At 43.2% G+C, this 26,276-nt stretch overlaps 1 protein-coding gene across 21 annotated transcripts in view; it reads right to left on the bottom strand.

Annotated features, from left to right (window-relative positions):
• Positions 1-418: 418 nt before the first annotated feature.
• The window catches only part of susd1 (sushi domain containing 1), a 96,344-nt gene continuing 70,486 nt past the window's right edge, over positions 419-26,276 (bottom strand). For 7 of the 21 annotated variants that reach the window (XM_078529057.1, XM_078529011.1, XM_078529047.1 and 4 more), the window contains 7 exons: positions 25,801-25,987; positions 19,872-19,965; positions 16,995-17,236; positions 14,124-14,163; positions 11,131-11,224; positions 5,829-5,878; positions 419-4,231 (listed from right to left, as the gene is read on the bottom strand). In XM_078529057.1, coding sequence (XP_078385183.1) covers positions 4,228-4,231; positions 5,829-5,878; positions 11,131-11,224; positions 14,124-14,163; positions 16,995-17,236; positions 19,872-19,965; positions 25,801-25,987 — 711 coding nt within the window. In that variant the 3' untranslated portion in view covers positions 419-4,227. Of the gene's footprint in view, positions 4,232-5,828; positions 5,879-11,130; positions 11,225-14,123; positions 14,164-16,980; positions 17,237-19,871; positions 19,966-25,800; positions 25,988-26,276 lie in introns of all 21 variants that reach the window. The other 14 variants (XM_078571202.1, XM_078528974.1, XM_078571227.1 and 11 more) reach the window with 12 other exon arrangements.

Raw genomic sequence — 26,276 nt, 5'->3', positions numbered from 1 at the left:
TTGTCACTTAATTGACCCTCATCGTGTTCAAGCTTGTAGTATCCTGCTTCACCCTAAGATGCAGCCATTAGATCAACAGGAGTGTGAGATATTAGAATATTGCATTAATGGCTGAATATAGAATCACAGAATGATACAGAGCAGAAGGAGGTGTCATGAGGGTATAACCATTTTCATAATATTTTTCTGGAGTATTGTAAAGTAAGTTTATGGGGGTAAGTAGTTGGGTCTGTCTGTGTGTGATTTAATTACATTTGGAGTCAAATAGACTGCAGACTTTGACTCATCAAAAGAAGCTAGCTGCTTGGTGTGCTAATGGGCAAACATGAATGCTGGCTTAGCATATATGGTGTGGAGGGAATTCACATTTTTAGATAGATGAAAGGGATTTTAGTTTGTTTACAAATAGCAAAACAAGCAAGACTAAGGACAATGTTTATTTTCCCCAAAGGTTACTGGCAATAAATAGCAGCATGAAAGTTTTATATTGTGGGGGAAATATGGTTTCAAAGACATATGAAACAATAGAGTTTACATATTGGGAAGAGAGAAACATATATAAAGGAGAATGGATCTATGTGTCAGGGGAAGGCATTGTAAGGTTTAACAGAAGTGTGTGAAGTAGCCTTAATGAATCCTCCAGTATTTGTGCATAAGCCTGCTGTCTACAGAAACCGAAGCTGGAAAAGGCCATTTTGAATTCCACTGTCCAGGCTATTGTGTTAATTTTCTGGATCTGTTTAAAATCTAAAATCTATTTTTGGACTGTTGCCTTAAAAGGGGTGTAATTGGGAGTCAGGTTAATTAAGGATTTTAGAAGTTATTATAATAGTAATTTCTAGTCCTATGTATGTGCTTGAAATATTTTCTGTTGTTAATAAATATTTTAATTGAGATTTTTAAAAAAATCTCTAAAAGTCTTGGTGGACTTATTACTTCTGAATTGAGTGCACTCATCTCAAAATATATACAAATTGCCAAACTGTTGTGATAGCGCGATCAAGTTTCCCTCATCAATTTGATCTGCCTGGCACACATCATCTGCCATGTCAGAACAAGAGGCCATTCGGACCATCATTGCCTGTACTGTTTCTCTGAAAGAGATATGCAATTAGTTCAATTACCCTGCTCTTTTCCCATAGCCCTGCAGTTTTTTTCCTTCAATTTTTTATTCAATCCCCTTTAGAATGTTACTATTGAATCTACTTCCACCATCCTTTCAGGCAGTGCATTTCAAATCACAACAATCCACTAGTGAAGATGGTTTGCTCATGTCACCTCTGGTTCTTTTTCCAATCACCTTAAATCTGCATCTTTGGTTATCGACCCTTCTGCCACTAGAAACAGTTTCTCTTTATTCCCTCAATCAAAACCCTTCATGATTTTGAACACCTCATTCTCAAGTCTCCTCTTAAATTTCACTGGCTAGCAGTGTTAACTCCATTTCGCTGCCCACAGATGCTGCTAGGCCTGCTGAGTATTTCCAGCATTTTCTGTTCTTGTTTCAGATTTCCAGCATCTGCAGTATATTTGTACTCCTCTTAACTTCTCTGCTGTAAGGAGAACTTTATTGCAAGGGGATTGGAGTACAGGAATAAAGAGGTCTTGCTACAATTGTACAGGGCTTTGGTGACTCCACATCTGGAATACTGCGTCCAGTTTTGGGCTCCATATACTTCCATTGGAGGCGGAATAGCAAAGGTTCACTGACTTTATTCCCTTGGGTGAGACGCTGAGTAAATTGGGCCTATATCGTCTGGAGTTTAGAAGAACGAGAGGCATACAAAATTCTGAAGAGGCTTGATAGGGTGGACGCTGAGAGATTATTTCTGCTGGTCAGGGAATCGAAAACACAGGGACGCAGTCTCAGGATATGGGGCTGATCATTTAGGACTGAGATGAAGAGAAATTCCTTCACTCAAGGAGTTGTGAATCTTTGGAATTCTCTAACCCAGAAGGTTGTGGATGCTCCATCGTTGAATACATTTAAGACAGTTTTTGGTGTCTTGGAATCAAGGGGAGTGGGTGGGAAAATGGAGTTGAAGCCCAAGATCAGCCATGATCAGATTGAAAGGTGGGGTAGGCTCGATGGGCCATATGATCTACTCGTGCTCCTTTCCCTTGTGTTCTTGTAAACCAAGCCCAGCTTCTCCAGATAACTGAAGTCCCTGACCCTGGAACGATCCTAGTATAGCTTCTCTGCATCCTTGCCAGGGCTTTCGCATCCTTCCTGAAACATAGCACCCAGAACTGAACACAGGACTCCGGCTGAGGCTGAACCAATGTTATAAATGTTTAGCATAACAATTGGTCAGCAGCGAGCAGATGAGCCGTAAACCAGACTAAAGTGACACCATTGTCTGACTAACATCCAAGTTAAAGATCAATGGAATTGGGCCGGGAAAATTACCCTGAAAGTGAGTCCAATTGCAAGGCAGGTTTGAAACAGAACCGGGGTGAGTGGGGGAAGATAGGAAACAGGAGGAGGCCATTTCACTACTCGAGCCAGTTCCGCCATTCAGTGAGATCGTGGCTGATCTCCAACTTAACTCCATATACCCGCCTTTACCCCAAATCCCTAAATACTTCTCAATAACAAAAATCTTATCAATCTCAGATTTAAAATTAACAGCTGATCTCTCATCCAGCATTCCATGAGCTTTTACTTTCTATACCTGTTCATGACATTTTAATGATCTACGTACCTGGACCCCAAGGCTCTTTGTGGAAGGGAGTTCCAAATTTTAACACTGTTTGTGTGTAGAAGTGCTTCCTAATTTCAATCCTGAAAGATCTGGCTTTTAGTTTTAATTTATGCACTCCCGCCCCTCTTCCTAGACTCCCCAACCAGCAGGAATAGTATCACCCTATCTTACCTTCTTTGTCTGCCCTAATATCTTAAAGCTTTGATCAAATCACCCCTTAATCTTCTAAGTGCCGGGGGATACAAGCCTAGTTAGGGTAACCTCTCCTCATAATTTAATTCTTGGAGTCTGCGTATCATTCTGGTAAATCCACGCTGTAATCCCTCCAAATCAATAAATCCTTCCTAAGGTATGGTCCCAGAGATACTTACAGTGACTCCAGGTGTGGTCTAACCAGGGATCTGTATTGATGAAGCATGACTTCTATCCCCTTGTATTCTCGACCCCTGGCCAGCATTCCATTAGCCTTTTTGGTTACTTTCTGCACCTGTTCATGACATTTTAATGATCTACGGACCTGGATCCCAAGACTCTTTGAGTCTCCGCCGCTTTTGGCTTTTACACCACTAGGAAAATTGTTTAAAAAAGAAAATCACTCGACCCACCCCCAGCAGCCACTTCCAACACCCCCATTCCAAATTTCCAATCCCAAACCGCACCCCCACCCCTAAACTTTTAATGAATGCCTTTGCTTCACAGCTGCTGGCACAGGAGCCAGCCATGTTTATGCAAATGCCCTACAGCCCAAATCCTGGAATGGTCACAGGTACCAGGAGTGAGTAGACAGAGGTCCCACTCCCATGGTGCTGGAGCGGGTTGAAGGCTTCACCAGGGTAATGTCTCTGTAGAACAGGCGAGCCTATGGTCATCATTACTACAGATTTTAAAATAACTTACATTTATATAGTGCCTTTCACACTCTCAGGACAGATACAGGTTTTTTACATCCAGTGAGGCATTTTTTAAAGTGTGATGAACTGTTGGGAATGTAGAAAACGCAGCAGTCAATTTGCACTAAGCAAGCTCCCACAAACTGTCATGTGATTATGACCAGATAACCTGTTTTTATGATCTTGGTTGAGGGATAAATATTGGCCAGGACACTGGGGAAAACTCGTCTGTTTGCCTTCAAAATAGTGCCATGGGATCTTCTTGTGCACCTGATAGAGGGGACGGGGCCTCGGTTTAACACCTCATCCAAAAGGCAACAACTCTGACTGTGCAGCACTCCCTCAGTGTTGCATCGGGTGTGTCAGCCTGGCTTTTGTACCCAAGCCCCTGGAGTGAATTTAATTTTATTTAGAAACGGCAGATCATATCATACAAATAAATAAGAGTTTTACAATCACAGTCTGGCTAACAGCAAAGGGTGAGAACAATATTTGAAGTTATGCTGTGTAAGGTACATGTATGGTTCATGGTTTGATAGCCTGATGATGTATCTTTGGTTTTATTCATTGAAACACTTCCGGAATTGGTGAAGTTTGCTGAGATCCCACTTGGACAGTATATCTTCCTTTATTTATCTGTTTAAAAAAAAAAATTTAAAACTTCAGATACAAAATTTGCATACCCAAACATATCATTTTCCACATCCTTTGTCTTTCCAATGTCTTTCACAAAAAATTAAATTACATAAAATTTTACAGCACAGAAGCAGGCCATTAGGCCCATTTAACCCCATCTGCATATCCTTTTATTCCTTTCTCCCTCACATGTCTAACTAGCTTCCCCTTCGATGCATCTATACAATTCCTGAGGCTAAACACTGAAACTTGAACAGCAGGGTATCACAGGAGCTAAAGTTAAGGGGCAAAGCTGGGGGGTGAACCTTGAGCCCTCCCCTTTAGTGATGGGGGGTGGGGGGGTGCTTTTAATCAGGCGGGAGGGTGGCGCATGGGGATCACTCCACCTTCCCTGATTAGGCCTGTGACAGGAAGACACATGAACAGCCTTCCTGCCCCGCCACCAATTGAGGCCCTTAAAACGGGCAATTAATGTACCCTTAAAGGCCTAACAATGGCAAGTGGGGGGCTTGCCATGTTGGGGGGTTCCCACATTCAAAGACACTCAGTGCCTGGTCGAGGGATCTGGCATCGGAAGAGGGCCCACCCAGAGCCACCCCCTGCCCTTGCTGCCGACCTCCCCCCCTTCCGCCATCACTCACCTCTAGCCTAGGATCCAATAACGATCCTAGGCCTTGGGTGGGTGTCATGCCAGCAGCAGCTTCCTGGTGGCGCTACCGTTCAATAGAGTTGCCAGCCTCTGACTGGCTGTCTTGACGGGCAGGACTTCCGCCCCCAGAGTCCATGACCCCTGAGATAAACACGCCACTGGCCTATCAAGCCACTGAATGGAACAAGGTGCGGTGGACCATCCCAAAAAGAGGCATCGTGAGGGTCTTGACTGCTGTTTCCAGAGCTGGCAAGACCAGCTCTGGCCAGCTCTGCAACCAGCAGTCAAGACCCTCCTCGCCTCCACAGGATTCCTGCCAGTGACTCCAATCAGCGGGCAACCAGTTTTAGAGGTGCCACTAAGGCTGTTTACACATATTGATGATGAAGAACAAGGAAAAGATTTGCATTTATATAGCACTTTTCATGATCACCGGACGCCTCAAATCTCTTTACAGCCAATGAAGTATTTTTGAAGTGTAATCACTGTTGTAATGTAGGAAACGTGGCAGCTAAATTGCACACAGCAAGATCCCACAAACAGCAATGTGATAATAACCAGATCATTTATTTTTGTGATGTTAATTGAGGGTCAAACATTGTCCAGGACACCAGGGATAACTTCCTTACTCTTCTTCAAAATAGTGCTACAGGATCTTCTATGTTCACCTGAGAGGACAGAGGGCCCCAGTTTAATGTCTCATCAGAAAGGTGGCAACTCAGCACGTCCTGCACAGGGAGTGTCAGCCTAGATTCTGGTGCACAAATCTCTGGAGTGGGTCTTGAATGATGCATTCCATTAAGCACTCTATGTCAATGTTGTGTTGTATGCTTAGAAGCATATCACATTACCAGAGTCATCACATATACAGGATGATTGAAATGCCACACAAGACCGAAGAACACCCCCACCTTCAAACAAGGAAACAATTTTTATTTTCTAACTTACAGTAAACTTTCAACACCATTCTCGGCAGCCGTCATGTCTTCTTGAAGCTCCTGGGGAGAAAAGGGTTTAAAAATAAAATGAAAATCTTTCCCACCTTCTCTCCAATTTAGGGGCCCCACATGGTGAAGAAGGGCAGGCTGTGAGGGATCTTCCTACACCCACTTGCATCTGTCACCAGGGAATGTGCCCATAGCTGTTGGCCCAACCCTACGGGCATTGGTAAGATCAGGGGTTCACAATATGGCAAGCATGGCGAAGAGCCCCTGATCTAATGCTGCATCACAAGTCTGTTCTAAAAGCATCAGTAAGCTCAACAGCGCTTCATTTATGGTGTCATATTTATTGCTTATTGTTCATAGAAACTGAGAGAGTAAACCATGGACAAGTAAGAAATTAACCCTCGTGAAAATAAATCATTTAGATACGTTAGACTCTATAATGGGGGGTGGGGGGAGCGAGGGGAGAACAGGAGTTATATTGTCTGTCATCAAGAGTTCTAATTTTCTAAAAATACAACTTTAAAGACCGCTACAGTGTCCTTTTATTAGATATGTTCAGTGATGGGCTCTCATGGTAGCCCGGGAATGAATGTGTCATGTGGTGGAGCAGAAAGACTCCCAGGTCCAATCCAGGCCTAGATAGCTGATTTCCATTTTGGGGTGGAGGATGGAGGGGGAGGAACGGGTTGTGGCTGTCAGCTCCTCAACACTCCCAGGGTGGAGGAAGAGGGGAAATTAGCCAGAGGTGCTGAACAATCATAATTCAGGGTTCTTCTGCTGCGAGTGTGTGTGTCTATGTGGTGAGTACAAAGCGAACTTCTGCAATAGTTCCTGTGGTTAAAGTGTCATTCACACACGGGTCCAAATAAAGGCTAGTCAGGGAAAGTGATGTTAAACTTGTAAAGAACCTTAGCTAAATCAAACATAAGAATACCGTGCTCAGTTACATATGAAAATACGAACATATAAGTTAGGAGCAGGAGTGAGCCATTCAGCCCCTTGAGCCTGCCCTGCCATTTGATAGGATCATAGCTGATCTGATTGTGGCCTTGTCTCCACTTTCCTGTCTACCCCGTTTACCCTTTATCTCCCTTGGCAATCAAGAATCTATCTAACTCAGCCTTAAAAATACTCAATGATCCAGCCTCCACCGCTGTCTGGGGAAGAGAGTTCCAAAAACTCACTACCCTCTGAGAAAAAACAAACATTCTCCTTATCTCCGTCTTAAATGGGAGACTCCTTATTTTTAAACTGCGTTCCCTAGTTCTAGTCCCTAGAGAAAGGAGAAACATCCATTCAGCATCCACCCTATCAAGTCCCCTCAGGATTTTATATGTTTCAATAGGATCACCTGTCATTCCAATGGTTACAGGCCCAACCTTTCCTCATAAGATAACCCCTTCATTCCAGGAATCAGTCGAGTGAATCTTCTCTGAACTGTTTCTAATGCAATTATATCCTTTTTTAAGTAAGGAGGCCAAAACTGTACACAGTACTCAAAATGTGGTCTCACCAATGCCCTGTACAACGCTAGCAAAAAACCCTACTTTTATACTCCATTCCCCTTGCAATAAATTACAACATTCCATTTGCATTCCTAATTACTTGCTGTACCAGCATACTAACTTTTAGTGACTTATATCAGGACACCCAGGTCTCTCTGTACTACAGCATTCTGCAGTCTCTCTCCATTGAAATAATATGTAGCTTTTCCATTCTTCCTGCCAAAGTGGACAAGTTCACAATTTCCCACATTATAATTCATCTGCCAATTTTTTGCCCACTCATTTAACTCTTTGCAGACTCCTTATGCCCTCTTAACAACATACTCTCCTGCCTACCTTTGTGTCATCAGCAAATTTAGCAACCATACATCATCCAAGTCATTGATATAGATTGTAAATAATTGAGGCACCAGCACTGTAGAACTCCATGAGTTACAGCTTGCCAGCCCAAAAATGGACCCATTTATCCCTGCTTTCCGCTCCCTGTTAGCTAACCAATCCTCTATCCATGCTACTTGTTACCCCTTACACCATGAGCTCTTATTTTGTGGAGTAACCTTTGCTGTGGCACCTTATCAAATGCCTTTTGGAAGTCCAAGTAAACCACATCTACAGGCTGCCCTTTAACCACGTTACTTGCTACTTCCTCAAAGAACTCTAATAAATGAGTCAACCATGATTTCCCATTCGCAAAACCACGTTGACTCTGCCTGATTGCATTAAGATGTTGCAAAGGTCGAAACTCGAGTGGGACTTAAAGCCACAGCTTCTGGCTCAGTGGCACAGATGCTACCCATTCAACCACAAGAACTCACACCAGCCATAAACACATGATAAAACCCTGACAGATCTAAAATCCTCCCTCTACCCCCACATATTTATATTAATTTTTCTTTATTCAGAGAAGCATGAGTTAGCAATTGTAAAATTATGCATTTCTAAGATTAGCTCATTTGTAAGTAGAGCGGACGATGTTGCAATCTGTTACCAGCATACCAGTCCCCATGGGAATGTGCCTGTGGAGAATTAATTCTCAGGCACAAGTTACAACAAAAAAAAAGGATTGGCATTTCTATGACGTCGTTGATAAAAATCACACACAAAACATGTAAACATATGACTTTAATCCCAACACGCCAAACTGAATTAAAAACAGAAACTGCTGGAAACACTCCGCAGGTCAGTCTGCGTCTGGGGCGAGAGTAACAGAGGGCAGGATTTTTACCTCGTCGAGCGGGCTCGGGAGTGGTCATGAAGCTGACCACCTCCCGTGATCGGGCCGTGACCTCCATTTCACACCGGCTGGCCAATCAATGGCCAGCCAGCGTGACTCGCGCGCTGCAACGCTGAGCACCGCCAGGGTGGGGGGGTGCGAGCATGGACGTTTGCGCATGCGTGGGGGAGCGCGCGCTGAAAGCTCCCCCAAAGGCACAGGGCCGCCTCAGGGAGCTGAAGATTTTTAAAAACACAAATAAAGAATTTAAAAATGTTAAAAACTTGTCCCCTCACGCGACTCTATCACACGAGCAGGGACATGTCGTAAATGAGATTCGAACATTTTTACTGTATTTTTAATTCTTGTTGGAAACTTCATCCCACCCGTGGATAAGGTTTCATAAAAAATCCAAAGGCTGCCTGGCCGATTCACTTCCATGTAAGGTTGGACAGGCAGCGCAAATTTCCATTTAATTATTCATTGAATGGCATTAATAGGCCTGTTAATTGCCAGCGGGCGCGCACACCTGCCGACCGAAATATCACGCGAGTGTGCGATGACATCGGGATGCTCGCCTGACATCATCGCACTTCATCTTACGCACGAGCGGGTCACGCGCACACCCGCCAGCTCAGCTCAAAATTCTGCATGACTCTTCCTCAGAACTGAAGGGAGGTTGAAGCGTTTTTTTTTTTATTCATTGGATGTGGGCAACGCTGGCCAGGCCAGCATTTATTACCCATCCCTAATTGCCCTAGCTCAAAAGGAATTTAAGAGTCAACCACTGTGGGTCTGGACTCATGTGTAGGCCAGACCAGGTAAGGATGGCAGATTTCCCTTCCCTCAAGGACATTAGTGAACCAGATGGGTTTTCACAACAGTTGACGATGGTTTCATGGTCATTAGAATCATTAGAATTTTAATTTCAGGTTTTTTTATTGAATTCAATGCCATCATCTGTTGTGACAGGATTTAAACCCAGAGCCTCTGGATTACTAGTCAAGTGACAATACCACTACGCCATCACCATCCCCGTGATGGATTTTATACTGTTTACGATGGGGTGGCAGGTGGAGCAAAATAGGTCAGGGTTAGGCGGGAGCTCAGGAGAGATTTGGCAAAGATGTCGTGGACACAAGACAAAGGAGTGGTAATGACAGTGTTAAAGACTTAGGCTGGTGCTAATAGTGGCATAAAGGTCAGATAGCAGAATGTGTTAACTGCTATTAATTGTCTTGTGATATGACCACCTGCTTCCAACTCCCCACCCCCACCCCCTCCTGCCATTGGTCACCCAACATGTCCATCCTCATGGTGCCCCACTAGCCAATTGGGAAAGAGGAAGACTCTTTATTACTCAATTGGCTCTTGACAGCAGTTTTCCTTACCATCGCCAAGACTTTTGTAATGAATAGCTAGAAATGTGGAAAGAAAATGAGAAAAAAGAGGCATAAATTGTTTTTAATTCACCTATGATTTTTCTCCTGGGTGTTGTCTGCAGCTGTGTCAAGGAGATTAATCTTCAATTGTTGGAGGTTCCTAGAGGTGCTGAGCACAAGGTTGGGCTGGTTCACTCACCGCACCAGAGAGTACTATCAACTTGTAAAACATGGTAACTTCACAGAGTGCAGGAGCATCAGTCCTCTCAGGACTGCAGCAACAAGGCCTGGCCAAACCCCGGAGTTGCGGCAGTAATAGCTGAAGCGGGAGAGCCAAGTTGGGGAGTTTTCCTCAGGTGGAGACAACAGCCCAAGTAGGGTTGCCAACACATGTCTACTTAGCAACTGACTAAAGACCTGGATTGGTCAGGGCCTGGGAGCAGCACAATTAGCTCCTCGCTTAGCCACAGGGGTTGCTAGGTCAGGAAATACCTTGGGGATTTAAGAGAAGTCTATAGAAATTCATGGCCAATCCTCCATCAGGAACAAGGAAGCATGACGCAACAACAACTTACATTTATATAGCACCTTTAAAAGTAGCAAGTGCTGCTTTGTAGGAACATTACAACAAAATTTGACACTGAGCCACGACTAGAGACATTAGGGCAGGGGGGCCAACAGTTTGGACAAAGGGATAGGTCTTAGGCAGCTTATTAAAGGAGGAGAGAGAGGTGGAGGGGCTTAGGGGGAGAATTCCAGAACTTAGGGCCTCAGCAACTGAAGGCACGGCCCACCAAGAATGGAGAGATGGAATTGACGGATGCTCAAGAGGCCGGAATTGGAGAAGTGTAGAGATATTGGGAGGAAGTAGAAGGTTACTGAGGCAAGGAGCAGGTGTGGCTGATGAGAGGTTTTGAAAACAAGGATGACAATTTTAAATTTAAGGCGTTGCCAAACTGGGAGCCAACGTAAGTCCGTGAGCACAGGAAGGGATGAATGAACGGGGCTCGGTGCCAGTCAGGGTATGGACAGCAGAACCTTGGACAAGTTCAAGTTAATGAAGGGTGGAACATCGAAGGCTTGCCAGGGGAGCATTGGAACATTCAAATCCAGATGAGGGCTTCAGCAGAAGGGGACCTGAGACAAGGACAAAAACTGCAATAAAGCAGACAATAGCATTGGTTCATGTGAAGACATACTTACCATACCAAAGAATAACAGAGAAACAGGAGAAATCCAACTGTTCCCAAGGAAGCTAGTCCTAAAAAAATCATAATCTGTACATCGTTTGATGAACCTAAATAAAGAAAATAATTTTGTGTCAGCAAATTGAGTGTCTTCTAACTTAGTGTCAGCAAATGAAGTAAATAAGTACCAATGGATCAGTTGGCCTCAACTTAACCATGTTGTTAAAAGCGATATTTGTGACAACATAAATTGCATGCAATAAACCTACACCAGTTTATATTTTGAAGATATGTGCTGTTATCTTTGTACAGGTCAAGTTCCAGTTTATCACTGACAAAAGCAGGGGAGTTATAATGAACCTTTATAAAGCTCCGGTAAGGCCACAACCTGAGTGTTGCATCAAGTTCTGGCCACCACACTTTAGAAAGGATGTGAGGGTCCCTGAGAGGGTGCAGAGCAGATTTACCAGAATGGTTCCAGGGAGGAGGGATTTTAGTCACAAGGTTAGATTGGAGAAGCTGGGGTTGCTCTCCTTGCAGCAGTGGAGATTGAGGGGAGATTAGATAGAGGTGAACAGGGTTATGACAGGTTTAAATGTGGTAGACAAAGAAATGCTGCTCCCATCCATTGATGGCACAAGGACAAGGGACACAGATTTAAGGCTTTGGGCAAGAGATACATGAAGGTTGTGGGTTTTTTTTTTACACAGTGAGTGTGTAATGACCTGAAACTCGCTGCTGATGAGAATGGTGGAAGGAGAAACGATAAACCAATTCAAAAGAAAATTGGGCGGGCGTTTGAGGGCTGTGGGGATAGAGCGGAACTGACTGGATTGCTCTACAGAGGGCCAGCATGGACTCGATGGGCTGAGTGGCCTCTTTCTGTGCTGTAATGTCTCCCTGAACTCTACGATTCTATGACAAATCCAGGGGCGAATTTAGCCTCGTAAACGTAAACTGGAACCATACAGTAGCTTTAAATTTCAGAAACCGATCTTGTAAAACAATTCAACCAATGAATTATAATTAGGATAGAACTGAAACCATTTCGTATAACCCACGTCATGTTATCCTTGAGCTAATTCGGCAGCTCAGTGGATGAAACAAGACGTTAAACAGGATTTGGCATGGCACATTCTGCGCCTTAAGGAGCAGATTCCACAAGGCGAACTGTCACCCGAGGTCAGGAGGGGGCGATGTTGGGCAGGATAGGCAGCCAGCCTTGGCTGGTCAGTTGATGATAGCTGTTAGTCAGAAGCATGGCTTTATTCAGCTCAGTGTCCACTAGAGCTGTGTGGGAAGAGATGAGTCACACCTGGGAGTAATATTCTGCGACAGAATAACACAAAGCAAGAGTTTTTTAATGGTCTGCACATATTTGTCCCTGTTGGTTTGCTGATCAAGTTGTGTTTTATCTTTACTTTCAATGAGGTTTTGCCTGCCTCCATCCCAGGCCACTATGATATGTATACAGACAAACACTAGTGTCTGTGGACTGGTGCTCAGGAGCAAAGAGTCTAAAACACATAAAACAAAAACAGGAAATGCTGGAAAAATTCAGCAGGTCTGACAGCATCTGTGGAGAGGGAGTTAACGTTTCGAGTTCCGTATGACTTCTTCAGATGCTGTCAGACCTGACGAGTTTTTCCAGCATTTTTCTGTTTTGATTTCACATTCCCAGCACCCGCAGTATTTTGCTTTTATCTTAGTCTAAAACACATATTGTGGTGACTGCATGCATTGTCCCTCCCTCCTGTCAATCACGGGGTCATGTGATGTACTGCGTGGGCTTTGCCCAATGAGCTCTTAGCGCGGGAAATCCGGGGAGGGGGGGGTGGCTGGGGGAGTCTTTCAGACGAGGGATCGGGTCTAGGTGCAAGCACTCCGAGACGTCTCCATTATAAAGTTTTAGTGTTTCTTTATGAAACCTGTCTGCGCTCCATCGAGTCATCACAGATATCTACTGGGTTTTGTAGACTCGTGCACTGAGACCCATGGACTCCCAATCAGCATTTCAACAAATTTTCAGGAGCAGAACAAATTGCAGGAAAGAGAAAGTGACAAAGCAATACTTTGATGTGGAAAGACACCAGGTTCTCCCATGTTTTCTGCAGCTTCCATCTTGCATTCAATAAACTGGTTCACACATTTACTGCACCATTTGAAGATTTGAAATTTGGGCCTGAAAATAATCATGACTACAAAATTGGGGGTCTCATCTATCTGGTCCCTTATATTGTTGGTAAAGTTAGACAGCACCGACCACAAGCCTTGGAACCGTTGAATGGGAAAGCTCCCACTTACATGCAGCCCTTCACAATGACAACTCTCAAAGTGCTTCACGCCACAGGGGTAGATTGTAGGGTTGTGTGATAGTGTAAAACAGGAGGTGGCCATTAGGCAGCTCCCCCACCTTCATTTACATTGATTTCAATTCAAGGGAGATCTAGGGGCCGACTACCTATCTCCCATTTTACACTGTTGCCAAGTAAGGATCTACACTGATGAGTTTATTTTAAAGTTTACTGACTGTTGGCAAGACTAGAGCGGAGACGGTTTATAATTTTTTTATTATACGTTCATGGGACGTGGGTATCGCTGGCTGGGCCAGCACTTATTGTCCATCCCTAATTGCCTTTGAGGACTGAGTGGCTTGCTAGAGAGCATTTAAGAGTCAGCTACATGGCTGTGGGTCTGGAGTCACATGTAGGCCAGACCAGGTAAGGACGGCAGATTTCCTTCCCTAAAGGGACATTAGTGAACCAGATGAGTTTTTACGACAATCAACAATGGGTTTCATGGTCATCACCAGACTTCTAATTCCAGATTTTTTCATTGAATTCAAATTTCACCATTTTGAACCCAGATCCCCAGAGCATTACCCTGGGTATCTGGAGAACTAGTCCAGTGACAATATCACTCTGCCACCCCCTACCCTACTCTTATCAATTGTAAAGGTTGTTAGACTGGGGAGCATCATGCAAGTAGGCACAACACAAATCAGCTCACCTTTTAACTGTGCCAAAGTCACACACGACTGTTTCTTCACCTAATGAAATAAAAAGTGTGGACTTTAAATCGCGTCTTCACTTCCCAAAATGGCAAACTTGCATCTCTCCTGAAGGCAAGGTTAAAGCCAATAAATAACCTCTGACCATTTTGTAACAGTGACAGCAGAAATAGATCTACCGGGGAGAAAATATTCAAACCATTTATAGAACAGCTTTTAATAAGGTACAAATCATTTTGAAACCAGGGGATTCAGGCAGAGGTGACAAAAATCGAGGAAACCGTGAGGAAGTGTCGATGGTTGAAGAGGATCTGTTAGGCTTTTTACTGCCAACCTCGGTTATTGCTTTATAACCGTACAGAGACCAGATTTATATCAGCTCTAATATGGAGTTCATTTCACAATAACTTGCATTTATAAAGCGCTCCTCACTGAGTGCTGTACAATAAAAGGAGACAAGGTAGGAGTGTAACCAACTAACCTATCACCAGAGGTTGAAGGTTTCAAGATTCTTAGGGCTAATGCATAAGCTGAGCCTCAATAAACTGTTAGATTTTGCCACAGGCCCTGTGATCAGGGGGACGGTGAACAGAGTTGAGATTAAATTACTTTACATAGAGGACGGTGCACATTGCGGAACAGGCAACCACAGAGGTAGGTCAGGTTTTGTCGGCCTGGCTAGTTTTTGGACAAAATAAATGATTGAGGTGTACAAGAACACTCTGGTATTATTTTCATTCTGAAGCCTGCAGATGGACTGCAATGGTCTATTCTGCCTCTGTACATTCTTATGCCTCCGCACCCAATGCATGGGGCAGCCTTAGTCATTCTCCTTGTTAAAATTACAAGGAGGCCAGGCTCGAATTCAGCCCGGGCTAATGGAAGGAGAGTCACTCCTCTCTGTGCTGTCTTGCACCCTGGGTCAATCTGGACACAGTTTCTGGTACATGCCAGTTAGGGCGGGGGAAAGCCAGTGTCCTCACCTGGTCTGGACCCGTATGTGACTCCATCCCAATGAGATTGAATTCTCACTGCCTCCGAATGATCTAGCAGCCCCCACCACCTTCTCGGGGCAAACAGAAATGGGCAATAAATTGTAACTATCGGGAAAGACTGAGCAGGCTGGCTTTTGCCATGGAAAAGAGACCATTGAGGGCTGACCTAACAGCGGTCTTTAAAACGATGGAGGTATTTGATAAGGCAGACGCAGAGAAAACGACCCTGCTTGTGTGGGAATCAAGAACCAGGGACCATAAATATAAGACAGTCGCTCATGAATCCAATAAAGAATTCAGGAGAAACTTCTTTATCCTGAGAGAGGTGATATGTGGTACTCGCTACCACAAGGAGTGGCTGAAATGAACGGAGTTCAGAATTAATGCATTTAAGGGGAAGTTACGTGCGAATTGTAAACAAGGAAAAGTGTTTGAAAGAACAAAATCATTCGATTTTATATAGTGTAGCAATTTGAGTGCTTCTCCTAGGCTTCCATTGCTCTTTAAAATAAAAACTGTCAGGATCATCCAATCATCTCCACTCTCTGCTGCTGTTGGGATGAGATGTGAGTAGACAGCTCCACCTAGTGAACTGGTGGAGTATTGATCAAGGAATGAAAATCTGATTTCGGAGTTCTCGATTTCTATCTTTTCAGCCCATTCTTTGAAAAAAGCATTTTTGTTTTAGTGAACCATGGTAAAAGAAGTCAACATCGTGAAATTTGTTTTTTATGATTCCCATGGAGACCAATAACAAAAAAAATCCAAGCTTCCAGTTAATAGCTGAAAGGATAATACAACAAGATTTCATGTTTTAAAATGGCTACTGCAACAGAAGACTAAATACTATCTTTGGGGACAACTTACACTTTAAACCACAGAATGGAATAGCTGCCTTTTTATTTTTGCAACACTAAAAACACATTTCACAGGTATACGTTACATTGTCCTTTAAGTGGACATTCAATTCTCCCAAAATTGATCCAAAATTATTTTTAGCTCCCGAGGGTTTACTTCCAAGCTTTTCCTTTCCTAGCCTGGAAACCTTTAATTCCAGAACCGTCTTTCACGATGCAAGTTTTCCTGGATACTTCTCCCTCTAGCTAAAGCTAGGCAAATCTTCCAACTTTGTTTTAACTCCCCATGAATTTGGTCTTATCAATCTGAGTGCGAGCTCCCACCTGCAATCCTTCATGGTGAACCATAGATATTTTCAGCCTCCAGCTGCTTTCCCTCTCCCGGACCCTGGCAGATTAACTGGTCTGCGAGTTTTCGGGAATACATTAGAAATCATTCCCCACTCAAAAGCCCATCTCCAAGGCAATGTGAATCACATGGGCCTTGTGTCCAGGTAGAGATGCTAATTATTTATCCCTGAGGGCCCAACTCTTTTTCATCCTGGAACAAAATGGATGGTTTAAAGCATAACTGTTTACACCCCAACATTCTCAGCACTTTTCTGGAACTTTGGAGTCTCGCAGTTAGCACACAGGTTGCTGCCACTGACTCCAAGTGTATACACCCTGCATCATCTTCCCAGTAAAACAATTTGGGGCCCCCACCCCCCTCTAATCTCTAACAATCAAACCATCTAGGGTTGCTGTTAGGCAGGTGTCAGAACAGGTAACATGATACCCTTAATTTTACCTGACAGACACAGCCCCAAAACATAACAGTCTTATAAACCTCATGATTGCAGCACTCTGTAAATTTCCCCATTTTCCACACCAGCCACCTCAATGCAGCATTGACACAGTGACCTTTCTGGGTCAGGTGGCCCTCACACGCACAACTTTGCTGGACAGTGACGTTATGCTTTCAAACAATTTTAAAAGTGCTTTTCTATAAAATATCAACTTACATAATTCCACTCACTGATAGTTTTCAGCAGGAAGGAATAATTCCTGCCACTTTCTAAAGCAGCGTTATAATACTCTCTGTAGTACAGTCGGTCTCCCACAGAAAACCGCATCCCATCCTCTACATCCATTGCCAAGAATTCTGCCGTGACATATGCTTCACTGCCCCTTCTGTGACCAAAGAAGCTTCTCATGTTTTTGGAACTGCAATTGAACGATTGTTGCAAATGCAAGGGCAGAACAACTACCTGATAAAAACTAAATGGGTGAGAAATAAATTAGATCATAAACAAATCAAGCAAGCACTGTGATCCATGGAAAACAATCATGGTCATTGTAACAAGCACTTACTGGCTCTGTACAAATAATAATACAATCTCTGTATTTGCCAGTTTGCTGTATATCTTAGATATCTGAGTTATCACAGAACCATGCAGGGATGGCTTTAGTTCTAAATCCAAACAAGCTTATTTACAGAACTTTAAACATCTCAGAATTTACAGGATTTTCTACATCACATTAGTGTCAGCAAGGAGCCTCAGTCTTTCTGGAACTTTCTCTGGTTTTCAACACTCTAGCTCCACCCACAGGCTTAAGCAATCAAGTACAGTTACTGGGATCAGTTACCGGACTAACATAATCAAACACAGTTCAATCTAACCATTAAACACTGCACTGAGCTCTTTCAATTCTGGCCTCTTGCACATCCCATATTTTAATTGCTCCACAATTGACAGCTGTGCCTTCAGCTGCCTAGGCCCTAAGGTATGGAATTCATTCCCTAAACTTTCTGTCTGTCTGTCTGTCTCTCTCTCTATCTCTCCTCTACAAGATTCTCCTTAAAACCTATCTGTTTTACCAACATTTTGGTCACCTGTCCTAATGTCTCCTTAAATGGCTTGGTGACAAATCTTATTTGATGATGACTCCTGTGAAGTACCTTGGGGGCATTTTATGACACTAAAGTTGCTGTACTAATGTATACTGTTGTTATTGTTTGAAAAAATTTTTAAAACAACAGCTGCACTATTGCTGTCTGCATGTTGGATTGTTAAGTCTCAGTGTCACTCTCCTTCTACAGTCAGGAACCCCCCTTAGGAATCCAGAGTGCTGCAGGTCCTGACTTCAGGAAAGTACAGAGTTCCTGGGAGTGACAACTACATTCAATACATATACTGTTGCATGATTTATTCTCCAAAGACCTCAGTTTTGCACGTAGTGTATCAGGAACTGTGAAAAAAAACTTGAGTACTGTTGAAAAAGAGAAATGGACCAAAATGTTTTGGCTTGCACTCATCAGGACAGATGCAAGAGTGCCAAACTTCAAAGGGAGCAACAATTTATACTGCAAGAGAAAAGGGTGCTGATTAGATGGCAAATCAACTCTGATTACTTGTGTTGCCATGGAGAATGCATCAGGGGACTGCTGTTCTCCATGCTTTTGTTTATTTCACAAAGGGAACAATGCCTTGACATGTTCCTTTTGCCTGAAGAGGGCAGATCCCTGCAAATGAATATATGTAGCTTCTAGCAAGTGTAAGTGAGAGCTCGGTTGATAATTTTAAATTGTTTTTCAGAGCAATTCTTAGCACACTGGGATTGTTCAGTAGGTGCTGTCCAATCACGGAATCCCATCTAATGTTAGACGTCATGTTTTGAATTTTGAAAACCCAGGCTGGTTGAGAGTGGTCAGTACTCTGTCTATTGCGAACAGCTGCAGGGATGTGCTGTTTGTTACAATCCGCCAGTTGTACGGCCCATGTGCCTGGCATCACACCAGCATTGAAATTCATCCATTTGTGTTGTAAGCAGAATGTCTTTTTGGCTTGACGGCAGCACCCTGCTAGTGGAAAATACCACTTGTGTGCATAAAACAAAGCGAAATGGCTAGTTTTGCACGTTTTTTTCAAATTATTGAGACACCTTTCCCCTTCTTTGGTAATTTGACGTAGACCAGGCATGTTTCAGGTCCTAAAGTGACGGCCTTAAGCCCATTCGTGAGTTTGTGTGATACACAGTGAGCAACGACCTGATCCACAGGATTGCTTTGATGTGCCCTATTTCGGTTTCAAGCTTGCATGGTGAGCAAGTGACTTGGGCCCTATTTACAAAGTTGCCGATAAGGCCAATCTTACAGCCTGTGGAACTGTGGGAATCCCAACGTGTATACTGACCAAAAAAAAACCTGTTGGTGTCTTAGTGGATTTAAACAACAATTAATCTCTTGCTGTACCCATTATTGTTTGAAGGCATTTTTAAAATATAACTTCGTAATTATTGTCTGAAAATGTGGGACACCATTGAACAGTCTATTATGATGGCACAGAACAAGACAGCTGAGTCCAGTGCATGAGAGAGAGAGGCTTGCATTTATATAGCACCTTTCACAACCTCAGGACGTCCCACAGTGCTTTACAGTCATGGAAGTATTTCTGAAGTGTAGTTACTGCTGCAATGTAGGAAACATGGCAGCCAATATGAACTCAGCAAACTCCCACAAAACAGCAATGTGATAATAACCAGACCATCTGTTTTTAGCGGTGTTGGTTGAGGAATAAGTATTGGCCGGGACACTGGGTAGAGCTCCCCACCCCCCTGCTCTTCTTCCAACAATGCCATGGGATCTTCTGTGCCCACCTGAGAGGGCAAGTGGGGCCTCAGTTTAACATCCCATCCAAAAGATGGCACCTCTGATATTGCAGCATTTGCTCTGCAATGCGCTGGAGGTGTCGGCCTAGACATTGTGCTCAAGTCTCTGGAATGGGCCTCAAACCTTCAAACTTGGAGGTGCCACCTGCTGAGCCAAGACTGACATGCTGGAAATTAAAATCTTACTCATAACACTGTTGGGTGTTCTATTTACTAATTTTGAATGTAAATCTGACACACTTACCTAATGGGCCCATTCTTACTTTCTACCCTACGGAGGATGAGTGGTGGAAGTCTTTGCTCTACAACCATAATTTGTACATCAGGTACTGGAGGGTCTAAAATGGAGAAAACACGTTTTAAAAAGCAAAGTTCCCTGGTTATGTTTTTAAAATTCTGAGACCATTAAAGCCCACACCAAATCTCAGTACAATATTTTGGAGCTACAGCAGTAGATGCGATTTTCTCTAAAATCTGCTTCCACCTCTATAACATCACCTGACTCCACGCTCTTGTTACTTCCAGGCTTGACTATTCCGACACACTCCTGGCCGACCTCCCACATTCCACCCTCCGTAACTCGAGCTTATCCAGAGACTCTACTGCCCGTGCCCCAAGTCCTAAGTCCTATTCACCCACCACCCCTGTGCTCACTGACCTATATTAACTTCACAGACAAGCAAGACCTCAATCTTAAAATTCTCATACAACAAAAAACAGAAAATGCTGGAAAAACTCAGCAGCATCTGTGGAGAGAGGAACAGAGTTAACGTTTCGAATCTGTACGACTCTTCTTCGGAACTGAAGAGAAATGGAAATGTGATGAAATTTATACTGTTAAAGGGGGGTGGGGCAGATGAAGCTGGATAGAAGGCCATCGATAGGTGGGGACAAGGGAGGGATTGATAAAGATGTCATGAACTAAAGGGCAAAGGGGGTGTTAATGGTAGTGGTTATTCCAAAAAAAAAAGGGGTGTGATAATAGCAGAACAAGGGTAGCATTGTGTATCATCACATTTCCACTTCTCTTCAGCTCTGAAGAAGGGTCAATAGGACTCGAAATGTTAACTCTGTTTCTCTCTCCACAGATGCTGCCAGACCTTCTGAGTTTTTTTCCAGCATTTTTTGTTTTTGTTTCAGATTCCCAGAATCCGCAGTATTTTGCTTTTATCTTTAGTGTTTAAAATCCTCATCTTGAATGTTTTCAAATTCCTCCATGGCCTCAACCCTCCCCAACTCTAATTTCCTCCTGCTCCACAACCTTCAGAGATATCTGTGTTCCTTCAATTCTGTCCTCTTGGCCATCCCTGAGTCTAACTGGTGGCCATGCCTTCAGCTGTCTGAATCTTAAACTATGGAATTCCCTCCATAAACCTCTCCATCTCTCTCTCCTCCTTGAAGACGGTCCTTAAAACTCTTTGACTAAAATTTTGGATATGGCTCGATGTGGCTTGATATTGAATTTTGCTTTGCAACGCTCCTGTGAAGCATTCTTAGGACGTTTAAAAATGTTAAAGGCACTATATTAAATCAGTTCTTGTTGGAAAGCGGTTACCTGGAGCCTGTTTTGCAGCATGGGAAATAGGAGGACATTGTGAAAGTGAAGAACTTGCATTCATATAGCAACTTTAACATCCTCGGCATGTCCCAAAGCTCTTTACAGCCAAGTCATTACTTGTAAGGGAGGTCACTGCTGTAATATAGGCAGTTGAGGTAGTGCTCAGTAAAGACAATGAGAAGATAGAGTGTCAGCAGTGTTTCAGTTGTTAGTGTTCACACCCCTGAGTCAGAAAGCTGTGGGTTCAAGACCCAGCTAGAGACTTGAGAATGAAAGTCAAGGCTAACACTCCTGAGGGAGTATCGAGTATTGAGGGAGTGCTGCACTGTCTGAGGAGACATTAAACCGAGACCTCAGCTGCTCTCTCCAGTGGATGTAAAAGTTCCCATGGGAGGGGAAATCTCCCTGGCGTCCTTGGGCCAAAATATATTGCTCAGTCAACATCACACAGGTTATCTGGTCATTATCACATTACAATCTTTGGGATCTCACTGTGCAGAAATTGGCTGCTATGCTTCCTGCATCAATTATAACAGTGACTACACTACAAAAGTACTTCATAAGCTGTAAAGCGTTTTGAGATGCCCTGCGGTTGTGAAAGGCACTATAAGGAATGCAAGTTCATGAGATCTGTGTCATCCATCCAAAAAAGTGGCACCTCTGACAATGCTGCACTCCCTCAGTGCTCCACTGGAGTCAGGCTGGAATATCCTGGAATGCAGCCTCCTGACTCGTGATTAAGTGTGCACCAACACAGACACTACGTAACGGTCCTCCTTGTGTCGTGCATTCATAGAATGACACTACGCAATAAGCGATCATTCTGCCCATCTTGCCGGTGCTAGCTCTTTGTTAGAATGATCCAAATAGCCCCACACTCCTGTCCTTTCCCCCATAGCCCTGCAAATTTACCCTCATCAAGTATGTATCCAATGTCGTTTTTGAAAGTTACTGTTGAATCTGCTTCCACCGCCCTTTCAGGCCAACTGCCCATTAAAGGTTAATTTTAAGCTAATTGCTGCCAATATTGGCTGTGAGTGCTCTCCTGAGAAACTTAAACAGTTAAAGCAGAGTCCTGTAACTTGAGAATCAAACTCAAACTGCTTGCTATCGATACAACAAAGAAAAGGTTGATGGGCATCTTTACCGTTTACATTAGAAAGTGCAAAGCAATCAAATTCCAAAGGGTCACATTACAAGCAAGGAAAAGACTGACCTTAACACTAATGTTTGGAGAACTCACTCTCCTTTGCTTGAATTATTGTACAAACATTAGATCCCAGATCAAGCAAATGTTATTGTTATGTTATAAAAACTCATTAAGAAATAGACCAATTTTTCCTCATCTAGGCATTCCTAATCAATAGGCTACTAAATCACTAGACTGATTCCTAGGATGAGGGAATTTCCCTGTGAGGAGAGACTGAGTGGACTAAACCTATATTCCCCGGAATTTAGAAGCATGAGAGGTGAACACATTAAAACATCGAATTCTTAAGGGCTCAGCAGGGTAGTTGCTGAGAGACTGTTCCTCTTGGTTGGGGAGTCTGGAACTAGGGGTAAAAGTCTGAGGGTGGGGCATCAGTCATTTAGGGCTGGGATGGGAGGGAATGTTTTCATTTGTGGGGGTGGAGGGGTTTATGTATCTTCAGAGCTTTCTGCCCCAGAGGGCTCAGACATTGAATGAGACGGAGATCGAAAAATATTTGGATACTGAGGGATTCGGAGTGGGGAGGCGATGTGGGGGGCAGGGTGGAGTTGCAGTGGAAGATCACCCATAATCTTAGTGAATGGTGAAGCAGGCTCAAAAAGGGATGAATGACCTGCTCCTACTCCTATTTCTTATGTTCTTATCAGGGAAGAAAAATTGAACTCCAAAAAAAGTCAGTAAATTTGGATAAAATAGGTGAAAATCATTAGTTATTTGGAGTAGGACTTGAAACCCAAAAAAACTGGAAAACCACAAGAAGAAGCATAGATCCCACATAATATCTGTCTCTGTGGTGAATAGTACATTGGCCAATAAGAAGTGTGCTACCAGCAACAAGAATAATTGGTCCCAATTTTGCTGGAAAAATAACACCAAATTCACAACATACGCTATTATTAATGCATAAGTCAGTCGGCAAGTTCAAGGGTCAAAATGAGTTACAAATCTCAAGAACCTTCTGGTTAATTAATACCACTCCATTGCTAACTTCACAAAAACAGCATCTTCATTATTTTTAAGAACTGGCTGGATTTATCCATTACTAGCCGATTTAACACAGTAATTAAAGTTAGAAAGTTAGGTCTTAAGTACTCTTTTAACAGCATGAGAATCCTGAGTGCAATGCCAACCTCTCTGGCCCTGAAAAACTGTTCAATTTTTTTTCCATTCATTCACGGGATGTGAGCCTCGCTGGCTAGGCCAGCATTTATTACCCATCCCTAATTACCTTTGAGAAGGTGCATCCATGCAAGTAGTAAATTAGTCTTGGAGATGTTAAAAATGTAATTTTTTTAAAAATTAGAATTATTTCCTTTCTGTCTTTTTTTTCCCCTCATTCTTAATCCCAATCATTCTTTCCCTCTCGTTATTTCTCTTTCTGTACCTGATTTGGTTCTAATTCACCCAATTTCCTTCTCTGTTGTTCCTCTGTTTCTTTCTCAGTCCTTAAATTTCATTGACTGAGCAGATAGAGCGTTGGTCCTATTGCTCACTGATGCCCCAGATTTCCCATTGCCCCCATTGAGCCTTAGTCAGCTTGCACTTGCAACAAATTACTGGGAAAATCTTTTGAACTGAAGGCGAGGGCAAATGCCTTCCTAACAAGGTTTTCCACGAGATGCCCCACCCAGCAAGGTTTAGAACAGAGGTTGGAATGTTTCTCATTCATTGGCAAATATTCCTCACTTTTCTCTTTCGTAAAATTACGAGATCAATCCTTGAAAAAAATCATTACCTCAGGCCTTTCAGACTAAATGGTTGCGGAAACACATTATTGTTGCTTCCGTAAACTTACATTCACAGACAAAATCGAAATCACAGAATCTTAACGGCACAGAAGGAGGCCATTCATCCCATCGTGTCTACACCAGCTCTCCAATGAGCATTATGACCTAGTGCCATTGCCCTGCCTTTTCCCCGTACCCCTGTGGTTTCTATTCAAATAATCATCTAATGCCCTCTTGCATGCCTCATAACTTCCCTTGTTATACAGGGAGCAAAGCTTCCTCTTGTAATGCACAAGCGTCAAGAAGATAAGTCATGTCTAATGGCAAATGGGCAAAAATGTGAGTCAAAATCTTTTAAGTTTCATTGGGGAGAGATGTTTCCCTTCTTGCAGTCGTAAAGGTTGGGAATTTTCTGGGAGCAGGTCCCATGTGTCTGACTGGGATTCCTAACTTCCGCCAGGCACAGTTGTGTGAGGGTAGCACCCAGAAAATTCCCAGTCACGGATTCCAAAGTTTGCCATTTCTTTTCCTACTGAAAATCAGATGCAAAGACACCAGTGTCACATTGCACAGCAGTCACATGGTGGGTAGTTCGCAAAAAATTGTTATCAGCTCTGCAAAAGGCAGCCATTTGTGCTAAAGCTTAGGGTAGGGAGGAACACAACATTCACTTGCAAGTATACAGCACCATTCACACTTTTATGTCTTGGGTAAATGAGTTTGTTGGCCAACCGAACTCTAACTGCACACCTTCCTATGTTCTCCTCAATTGCTGCTTGCAATCAGTAACGGGGAGAGACTGATGTAAAAATAAACAGTGATGTTTATTGAGACATAGGGCAGAGCACCAGATCATACGTGCTCACTCAGAAACCTCCAGAACTAGACTTACAGTTCCCAGTTGCCCATGCTGTTCAGTGATTCATCAGTGCTGTCACATGATCAGTACACTGGAATTCTCATAAAGGGACAGGGTACCTCACTTTACTACACACACAGGAAAATATTCCAAGGCACTTCTCTGAAACATTATCAGAAAAAATTTGACATTGAGCTACGTAAGGGGATATTAGGACAGAGGGCCAAAAGCTGGGTGATATAGGTAGGTCTCAAGAAGTATCTTAAATGAGGAGAAGGATGTAGAGAGGTAGAGAGATTACAGGAGGGAATTCCAGAGATTGTGTCTGGCCAGCTGCATAGCCACCAACGACAAAGCAATGAAAACCGGGGGAACATAAAAACCCAGAACTGGAGGTGTGCAGAGATCTGAGGGTTGTAGGGCTGGATGAGATTACAGAGAATAGGGAGCAGTGTAGCCACAGAGGGATTTGAAACAGAAGAATGAGAATTTTAAAATCAAGTCGCTGTCAGACTGGGAGGCAATGTAGGCCAGCAAGCAGAAGGCTGATAGTTGAATGGGACTTGGTGCCAGTTGGGACAAGAGTTCTGGGTAAGCTTAATTTACAGAGAGTGGAAGGTGGCAAGTCAGGCAGGAGAGAATTGGAATAGTCAAGTCCAGAGGAAACAAAGGTATGATAATCGATTATCAGTGAACAAAATAGATTCTGTTCCATTTCCCATGGCTAGAGGAAAGGATAGTGCAACTTAAACGAACAACTGTTCAGGATCAACATTATAACCATTACGCCCACCTCAACCATTGAAGTTAGTTACTCACCAATGACTGCTGTTGACAATTGTAAGTAAGCAGAATGTTGCAAAGTAAGAGCTGTGATATTCACTGTATAGTTAGTGCCTGGTTGCAGGTCCAAACATACAATTGGGGTGTCATCTGCTGTACTATAATTAAATGACATCTCGGAAAAGAACTCTCTTTGGTAGATTCTCCGTCCTTGTATCTGAAACTAAAAAGAAAATCATAATTTGTTCTATTGGAACTGTAGAAAGCAAACTGATAGTACATAAAAATACACTGTATCCATTGACACCTCTGTGTTTGCCAATGAGTTGGGGGATGGAGCGGGGATGGTATTGGTGGGCAGGACTTCCAGCAGGACTTGCTGCAAACAGTCCACTGTACAGCAAATAAAGCCTATTTACTCAACAGCATCTCTTTAGAAAGAGTCTCTATGAACCACAGTGACTAGAAGTCTTAATTAAAACTACAGCAAAGTTTCCTGATAAAAGCAAAAA

Source organism: Cetorhinus maximus, chromosome 2, assembly GCF_964194155.1.
Source record: "Cetorhinus maximus chromosome 2, sCetMax3.hap1.1, whole genome shotgun sequence".
Taxonomy (NCBI): domain Eukaryota; kingdom Metazoa; phylum Chordata; class Chondrichthyes; order Lamniformes; family Cetorhinidae; genus Cetorhinus; species Cetorhinus maximus.
This window is presented reverse-complemented; position numbering and strand designations above follow the sequence as displayed.